We start from the raw sequence: 9,741 nt of genomic DNA on the forward strand, positions 1-9,741 counted from the left end.
TGTGTTGAAATAAGGACTCATAATAAGGGTGCAAATATAGTAATTTTGTAGTGCATAATGTAGAATATGTTTTTACACTCCTGATGTACTGCTCACTGTGCAGAAGGAAAAAACCACCTTGTTTTCCTCCAGTGGCCCAGAGTCACAGCCAAAGTAGGTTCAGGACCACTGGGGAGAAGAACGCAAGCGTGCCCCTGAGCAGAGTCCGGCCTCTCCGACTAGCACAGCTGTGGAAGTGATGGCTATTTCCCTTCTAAGGGAAATGATGTGTGTGCTTATGGTTTTACAATGTGCACTTTCTTCAGGAAGGACTTCTGAAAGGCACTGACTGTCACTAGAGTGTCTTTTAATAACCTTGGTTCATACACCGCTATGGGATTAAAGACATTAACCACTCTGCCCCATTAGCAGCATCACTGAAACAGGAGAACAAGTCCTCTTTGAAATGCAGTTTATTCTACAAACATTTAGAGTAAAATCTTTAGCTAATAGCCATAACTGCATATAATACCTGAAGGAAAAAGCACAAGAGAGAGAGGTATGGTCATTTGAAGGTCACTCATAGCTATTTTCTAAACTACTCACTTGCTAGGGAAGTATTAGATGGGAGCTGAAATATTTCCTTTAGTTTATGCTTATGTTCTCCTCTTTGGGCATTTTGTTTCCACACATCCACATTCATCTACATGCACATATGTGAATTGGACTGTCTTATGCTCAGAGCAAACCAGTTCCACCTTCACTTTGTGACTCCTTTTTTCATGGCAGCAAATGCATTTGTGTTCCATTTCACTGGCCTCAAAGGAATACCTATAGAAATGAGATTTGCACATCAGTCTGTGTCCTGTTTTTTTCTGAAACTGTTCCATATTTGCAGCTCCAAACAGAGTTGCTTCTGAGGAGCAGGGGATCAAAAATTCCTATCTATTTTCTGCTTATTCATAACAGTCTTTCCTTGGGACACTACTAGCCATGCAGGGCCAGATCTTCTGACACTACTGGGGAAAATTCCAGTCACTCCAGTGGATTTTAGATTAGGGCCTTTCTGGCAAGACAGAGAGGAACAATTCATGTAGAGATCAAAGGGCAGGAGAAAGCACCAGAGTTGTTCAAAAACCACATAAGGAGATGGTGGTTAATAAATTTAGCTGATGTCTTTTCAAAGGTACCTATTTTCCCAACTAAGATAAGGCACTCCTATCACACTAAAGGCATTTATTCACATTGCTAATGACTGCTGTTCTGCATACCCAGTTTCCCAACCAGGTCCTTACAAACAGCAGAAAGGGGACAACAGCTGCAGCCCACTGGCACCAAGAACTCATGAAGACCCGACATAGGGGAGGACAGAGAAAGGTTTCCTACTTACACAGAATAGGTACTGCACGTCCCTTCGCAAAAGGGCATTGGGACTGGAGCCGCTGACTTACAGTTGTCGTGGATGATATACTGCTCTTTCACACTGCGTTTGCATTTATGCGGCAGGTCGATGCCTGTGTAGGACAACACTTCTGTTAGACTTCTTCAGACTGTAGAGTAAATGTTTTGCAAGGTATCTGCTAGGAAACCAAGGGCAGATCATGCTGCTGAAACTTTTTATAGTTCAACAAAAGAAACCCCAAATGCGAGTGCAGAGAGGCACTAATTCAGCAAAGCAATTTTCTACTGCTTAAGGCACCTTCCTATCTGTGAACTAGCATAAATGCAGTTGTGCATATGTTCATGTAAAGATACTGTTGAACCAAGAACTAAAGGAGACATGAAGGGTTTGTTTTTTTAAAAATGGCTATAAATGGCATTTGTGACTGTAACAGCTTCTGGTTTCTGGGGGACGCTACACAAAAAAGATCCTTTTTTCCATTCAATTTCCAAATGGAAGAACACAGAGCATATTTTCTACAAATTTTCTTATCAGGGATATAGTTCAAATTAACAGCTTTTCAGTTATTGAAAAATACAGAAAAAGAGAGTTTCAGTGTCCCCATTGGAAGAATGAGACAGATTTTTAACCTCAGTTGTGAGGTACAAAACAGCTCTGCTGCTGTAAGAACAGTCTTCCAGCCTGTGGTCACTGCAGACACTCAGTGCATGCAGAAACAGGGCTACAAGCAGGGGAGAACCTAGGAGTATTGGAATAGGAAAACAGTGATTTAATGCACTCACATGTCTTGCAACAGCCATCTGCAGTCACATCAATTGTCCCCTGTATTGAAAGCAAACATAACCAGAACAGTTCAGATGCACATATTGCTAAGCAGCTAGTAGCAACGATGAGAGTTCAGGTATATTCCCTCATCTCTAACCCACAGATTCCTCATCAGACCTATCTGTGTACTGATTATATATAAATCTTCTTAAAAAAAATCCACAAAGGGAGTGAATTTTCTTAACAAACCAGATAAGGTGTCCTGTACCACATGCCTGACCTCAGGTAGGTCTTATTGAAGCCAGCACAAAAAACTCAGCTCTGGCAAATGACAGCTACTTCTGGAACAGAACAGCCTGACCTGTGCAGAAGTTAACCCAAAGCTAATTCAAGCCAATGGCCGTCTTTGTCCCTGCTTTGGTGTTCAGATCTACTGTGAAGCCCCACAGTGCTTCTGAAAGTTACTGGAAACCACTAATTGCTGAGAGCCAGGGCATGGATGATACCCCTTGCTCATTCTTGTACCATTTCTTTGCTTAGTGATGTACCACATAACAGAGACACTGAGTTCATTGGTCCCCCGAGAGGTCCATGGTGAATTAACATTTGCAGTTTGTAACCCCACCTTGCTATTACCCTAATACTCCTTCAAGACTTAGTGCTTACCCCATAAGAAGTAAAATGTGTGGGTTGTCAGCAAATGGTTGGTGTTACTACCATGGGACACTCCATTCAGGGCTGCAAAAACATGTTCCCTTTTTGATGATCAGTTCACAAAGATCAAGAAATACTGAACCGGCTCATTCAAAACAGTAAAGAAGACTCCCAGACCAGCAGCAGGGCTCATTCCAGAAGGCTTTTTTTCCAGCTCTAAAATACTTACTGGGACACAGTTTGATTCTTCAAATGGTAGGCAGACCTTTACTGTACTTGTCAAGGAAAACTGGCCTGCTGATTCAGTGCACGTGTACTGAGTACAGTTATCATGTGGAGCTTTATAACTCTTTCCAACCTGAGTAAAAACAGGAAAAAAAAAGAAGCCAACCCAATATAGTATAGCAATAAAATTAGAATAATACAACAGTAACATAGTCAATGAACTGGCAGAGGGACTGAGTTGTTCATATCACTCTGAAAGTGCTGAGATGCCTGGAATCCACATCTGTAAATTATGCATCAAGCTCACTCACTACCAGCCTATACAAAATCCCTTCTGTGGTCACCTGGGTGGAAAGAATCAAAACCTGGTGGCAGAATGAGCATAGAGGTGTGAACAAAAATGCCAGAAGGTAGGTGTGTTAATGTATGTGGAATAAGGTACACACAAAAGGAAAAAATTTCCTTTGAAGGATTTCAATAGTTTCCTTTTTTAATAGATGGAAGAAAAGCAAAAACTGCGAAAGAGGAGAAAGATCTTCATAGTAAAAGGTGAATGGGTAAATGCAAAGCCTCCTTATGGAAACATAAAAATCGTAACCTGGCACAAGAGAAGCTCACTTGCAAGATAAATTATCAAGGAATAAAAGGGTGAAATAGAAAAGATGCAGAACGCCAGAGCTACCAGAGAAGCAATAACGTGTAAGACAACTGTCACTGGTTGAGACAGCATCATTAACCATTCACAGTAGGAGCAGGCTGTAATAAAAGCAGAGAGCTAGCTGGAGGCTCAGCCCATGTCTACACAACTCTACGCTCACAAGACATGATGTACTACCTGGGTGTATTACCAAGTCACACTACACTACAGCAGCTATGCCACTTTTGATTTCTGCCTCAGCAAATTCAGAACTAGCGGTAATACAGCTATTTCAGCTTGCTGACACTATTTAGTCCTGTATCTCCAGGGCAAGATAATAGCACTGCTTCCAGATCAGAGCAGTATCATGAAGTCAGCTCACGTATCTCTGCAAGAGCAGTATTATGCAATGTCTTTATCCTCTCCAAATTCTTTCTTTCATGTCAGGAGGAGGGGTGGTAACATTATTTCCATTCATGCCAGAGATGGATAATTTTTAACACAGTGGTGTCTGTGAGGTGCACGCAGCCAAGAGCAGCTGTATAAACATCTACATTTACTCTGGAAATACAGATATTTCTAAATCTCCTAGGGGAATTCCTAGCCTCCAAATGTATGACACAGGTTCAAAACTGCTGAGATCATTTTGGTAACTCAGCCTTATGTGCAGAGCAAGGCAGTGCTTACCTCAATAGTCACATTGCCAAATGGAAAACTTGCCACACATGCTACTTGCTGGCACTGACTGCAGCACTGACCCTCCTCTTCCACGTAGCGGAAACCCTGTGGGAATAAAGTTTCCATTTAGCCATGTTACCTGATGTCTTATTCATGAAGCACTTTTGGATCAAAGCCACACTGGGGATGGCAGGGGAAATGAGCCAACCTTCTGGTTTCATTTCTGTTGCGTTTAGAAAGCTGTTGGAACCACTTTAAGCCTGACAATCAAAACTATTTCTTTCCTTTATTGAATAGTGACTTCTGGGCACTTCAGTTACCCTGAAGACACTGTCATTGGCTATTCTTTGGGCTAACACACAAGTCAGGCCAAATAAATTAATCCAGCATATGATTGCTTGCACTATCTGCCATCAGATCTTGGTGTGATACGGTGATCCACAAGAATTGCTGCTGTCAGACATGTAAAGATCATGCATCTGTTATTTCCTCTCCTGCTTTTTAGGTATCCATTGATGTGTTGGTGGGTGTGAGTGTGGCTGGAATCAGGAAAAAGAATAATGGATTTATCCATTTTTAGGATTGGTTGTATGTCAGGCCTTATCTGGGCAAGAATGGAAAAGAAACCACTCTGCTTACATTCAGTGATAGATTGAACAGTTTATGTGCACTCTCAGCTCATGAGTACTAAGAAGTGTCTGGAAACATATAAATCACTGTGCAGTTTCTTTACAATCTTAATTTTTGAGCTGTCAATGGGCAACACCTACAGAAAGGCACAAATGTCCTCTTTCAGCAGTTGGACTTCTCTCTAACAGGTTTGCAATCGTTCTCTCTCAGGGCATCTTTAAGAGCGTAAGCTCTTAAATTTGTTAGAGCAAAAATAACCAGCACCCTAAAAAGGTTAGGGTTAACTGAGGATGGTTAATGGATAGTATAACTGAGGAAGCAGTTATGCTATCCTGGTTTCACAGCACGTCCCCTCAACAGCGACGGTTCGCGGTCAGGGAGGCTGAGCATGCAGAACTGACCTGCTGGCAGGTGGTTTGGCATTTCACTGGAAGACACTGGATGCGATTGGTCTGTGTCACAATGTCCTGCTCATCTGTGCACACACAGTCCTCACAGGAGTGTTTAGGCACCATTGCCCCAGGCTGGAAATATAAAGGAGAGAGGTGACAGGACACATTAAGAATTCAGTGGGTTCTACAATAAACATACATCCCCTGGAATATAAAAAATTAATACTTATGCTTGAGATTTATTTTTGCAAGAACATTCTGGAATTAACACCTCCAGATCTCTGCAAACTCACCCTGTCAGTATCACAAAATGAACACAAGGCTGACAATCCCAAGTGCGTCAATCACGTTAAATGAGTTATTACGTTATCTCAGAAATTCCATGCATTGATTTTCACTCAGTTTGACATAATAATTAATTTTACAACATCCAATGAGAATTAAAATCTGTATTCAATCACAGTTCTGACTTTTTGACCCTAAAGCATAGGTAAGATCCCATTTAGTAAGCAAGCTACTGTTCTCTAGTATTACCTATTCAGTAACATTTCCAATAGTGCATTAAGAGAACTGTCAGGGAAAAATTGCGGACCATTCTAATCTTGCTTTTTATGTGAGTGTTGACAATAACAACTTCAGAAAATTCTGACTGAGGCAGCATTAACCTATGGAAAGAAGTGTCTGGAAGAAGACCTACCTTAAATTCAACTCCTTCAGAAACACATACACCTTTTGGTACTGTAAGAAAAAATAAAATTAAAAGGGTATGCTAGGAATGATGTAAACAGTTACTGTACTCACCTCTGAATTGTGAGTGATTTAGAGGAGACAAAGAATAGAACTGAGCTTATTCACTATCCTTAGCAGCCCACACAAAAGGGGGGAGAAAAGTAACTACAATATGGTACTAACTGTTATTCAGAAGCCCACATGTACAGTCTCCTCAGATGTTATGCATGAAGTGAGGGATAATTCTATATCCTGGTATTTTCCAGATGGAAAAATCTATCTACCTCATGTTTTTTACCCATACTTGAAATTAGCTGAGCTTTTCTTTATAGTTAGCTGCCTTGCTGGTAACAGAGCTAATGGGAAACTGGGTCAGGTCTGTGAACCTGGAAATATAATTTGTCAGCAGAGCCTGGGTATAAGTTCAATGTAACTAACATACAGTATCTGACCAATAACTGAACTCACTGAATATTAGCTACAGAGAAGCTGTGCCAGTTAGTCCAGCTCGAAAAAAAAATCACACCAATTGTAAAGGCTGAGAGGGGAGAAGTTACTGCTTACGATTTTGACTCATTTAGAAAAAATTAAATAGTCCAAGGAATAAATAAAACAACTTAAGGCAACATGATACTTACTACAGGAGAAGATAGGACAACAACCATCCTCAGATATAGCAACCACTGGTTGGAAGCCTAAGTCACATGCTGTTTTGTTGATAATGCAGGTTTTTATATCGCATTCTGCAAGAGACAACAGCGATGAAGTAAGCCAAAGCATCCCGTCCAGCAGTGTTACTTGCAGACCAAAGCTTGAACAGCCAAGAAATTGGGTAGAAATAGATGATTCTTGAACCACACATTTTTATAATCTGGGACGTGTTCAGACAAAGTATCTCTAAGCTTGCTCTACTGTAATGCTCCTCCTTGGACATATACTTCTAGCCCTTGTTCCTGCTTCTCTTTCCTCACGGGATGTCATCTCTAAAAAAACTAAATGCCTTCATATCTTGAGAAGTGGCAGAGAAACAACTTGGGGTAAAGGTAAATGAGTCAGAGAGTGAAAAATATGAAGAGGCAATGGATGAGAGCTGAAGATGTAAAGGTTGGGACATGCAAGCCAAAGCACCCTGACAGTGCCCACTCCCTCAAGGCATCCAGGGAGCCTAATGGACTGCTGCCTGGCAGCATGAAGTGATGTGGAACAAAAAACATTCAGCCACCATTGCCAGGATCTCCTGTCCTGCATCTTCCTACAGGTGCTGGGAATGGCCATGTTTAGGAGCATGCTGATGAGGAGGTCCTGTGCTGTGGTGGGCATTTGGGACTGGGAGGATGCAAATGGAAAGATGAGGGCAAACTTGTATCAAGAACCTCCACAGGAAGCCTTGGAGGAGCCTGGAAGATGAGCACATCCCCCTTTAATGGATGGATCTTTGTGCAAGCACCACCCTCTCATCTACGAAGGGCAAGAGCCAGAGGATCCTGTAAAGCACCTGGTGATCCCAATGGTCCATGGGTGGTTTTCCAACATAAGTATCTGGTGGGTCATGGCACTGGACCAGAGGAGGTCTTAGAATCATAGAATAGTTTGGGTTGGAAGGGACCTTAAAGAGCATCTAGTTCCAACTCCCCTGCCATGGGCAGGGACACCTTCCATAGCCGAGGGTGCTCCAAGCCTCATCCAGCCTGGCCTTGGACACTTCCAGGGATGGGGCATCCACAGCTACCCTGGGCAACCTGTTCCAGCTTTCTCTGGGAAGAACTTCTTCCTGAGATCTAATCTAAACCTCCCCACTTTCAATTTAAACCCGTTACCCCTTGTCCTGTCACTACAGGCCCTTGTAGAAAGTGTGTCCCCCCCCCAGCTTCCTTGTAGGTCCCTTCAGGTACTGGAAGTCTGCCATAAGGTCTCCCCAGAGCTTTCTCTTCTCCAGGCTGAACAAGGCCAACTCTCTCAGCCGTTCTCAGTCTCTCTCAGTCGTTTCTGATAGCAAGAGCTCCTGGCATGTAAATGGAAGAGAAGACTACTCCAGTGTGTTTATTTGAATCTGGTACCTGTAGGGTACCAGTTCTCACTTGAGGATTGCTGCTAAAAGCAAATGATGCTGCATTATGTCATCTGAATTATCTACTCACCACAGACTGTCTCTGTGCAGCATGGGTCATCCAGCCGTGGTTTTATTTTGCGTACAAAGCCCTCTTTAGTGCAGTTGATAGGTGGAGATTTAGCACAAGGGCGGGGGAAGCAAGAAATATTCAAGGTTGCTTCGTCGCAAGCACAGTATTGACAGTCGTGCTCCCAGGCCTCTCTAGGCTGTGAAAACAATAGGGATAGTAGTTCAGAGAGCAAAAACTGGAAGCATTATATTAATGAACGCCTGCTGCAAGACAGTGTAGGGCTGGGTTGCCCCAGTTGGTTATGTGGGAAAATCAGAGTACAAATCCCATAAGGAGGAGAAGGGAACAGTAAGAAAAAATTATCTATTATCTGCCACCTTCCTTTCCAGGTTTATGTGTTTCCAGAGAGAAGCCCTGTAGTTCTACCAGGAAACAGTGGTTCTCACAAATTGCTCTTTCTACTTCTGTACCTCAAGTGATTAATAAAGTTCTGGAGTTAAAATCTGTTGTTTTCTTCCCCACTGTCATTGCAGTTCACTGGTATTTCAGCTTAGAATTAAAAGAAGAAACTCATGCAGACATTTTTACAGGAGGTCACAGCACCCAGGTATAGTATAAAAACAGTATTTCCCTTTTTCTTACCCGTTTCACTGACCCATCTTGTGCAGTGCAACCTATAAAATGAATTACAGATTCCTTTAATGATAACAGAACTGGAGAAAACAACAGAAGCAGGAGGACAGGAATAGACGGAAGGTCTTGAAATCTGAGAAACAGCCACAACGAGAGATCAGAGAGCAAAGTGACAAGTTGTGTTACCCAAAACATTTTAAAGATCCTCTTTTTTTCTTTTGAAATTTGAACATTCTGCGTAAGAACAGGCAGAAGCTTCCAATCTGAAACATTTCCAGCCTAAGTAGAAAGGGTCAGTATCAAGTGCTTCCTCATTTCCTTTGTACCCAGAACATCCCACTTATGTGCACTCCCAGTCAGGGTTTTATTCCCCTTCCCCTTCCACCATTTACGTTATTTCTTACCACAGACAGAAACACAAATGCCATCATGATCATTCAGCAGAGTTTTTCCATCAGGACAGTAGCACCCCTCCACAAACACTGGTGTGTTGTTCTGGGAGGGGAGGGTGTCCATAACGACTTCTCTGCACAATTAGAATATAAACAGGAACAAATGAGAGACAGAAATGTGCCCCAGGTCAATCAAACACTTAAATCCCAGGGGAATGTGAACTTCCAGCCTTCTTTGGCAATTTTCAAGTTATGGACTTGAAAAATGCCTTAGGAAATGACCCACCTGCTGAAGCAAGTGTTTCTTTTTGCTTCCTCACATGGCTTGTATACCTGATCCTGAGCACAGCTGGCCTCTGTGGAGCATTACAACACACAGGTCAGTAAGCCCAGACCCACGCATACCCTTTGATGCACAATGGACGAACCGAACACACTAACGCAGCCTGCCTCACAGGTCCGCACAGCCCAAGCTCCTGCCCAGTGAGGGGTCCCTGCAGCTTCA

At 42.5% G+C, this 9,741-nt stretch overlaps 1 protein-coding gene across 1 annotated transcript in view; it reads right to left on the bottom strand.

The window, feature by feature from the left end:
* Positions 1-438: 438 nt before the first annotated feature.
* Positions 439-9,741, bottom strand: part of LOC104508814 (mucin-5B-like) — a 43,146-nt gene continuing 33,843 nt past the window's right edge. Inside the window, 12 exon segments of the mRNA XM_010150552.1 lie at positions 439-810; positions 1,370-1,493; positions 2,164-2,203; positions 3,030-3,158; positions 4,350-4,445; positions 5,372-5,494; positions 6,060-6,100; positions 6,730-6,834; positions 8,230-8,407; positions 8,854-8,885; positions 9,249-9,370; positions 9,523-9,592. Coding sequence (XP_010148854.1) covers positions 636-810; positions 1,370-1,493; positions 2,164-2,203; positions 3,030-3,158; positions 4,350-4,445; positions 5,372-5,494; positions 6,060-6,100; positions 6,730-6,834; positions 8,230-8,407; positions 8,854-8,885; positions 9,249-9,370; positions 9,523-9,592 — 1,235 coding nt within the window. The 3' untranslated portion in view covers positions 439-635.

The sequence above is a fragment of the Eurypyga helias genome, unplaced genomic scaffold (assembly GCF_000690775.1).
Source record: "Eurypyga helias isolate BGI_N326 unplaced genomic scaffold, ASM69077v1 scaffold10994, whole genome shotgun sequence".
NCBI lineage: Eukaryota > Metazoa > Chordata > Aves > Eurypygiformes > Eurypygidae > Eurypyga > Eurypyga helias.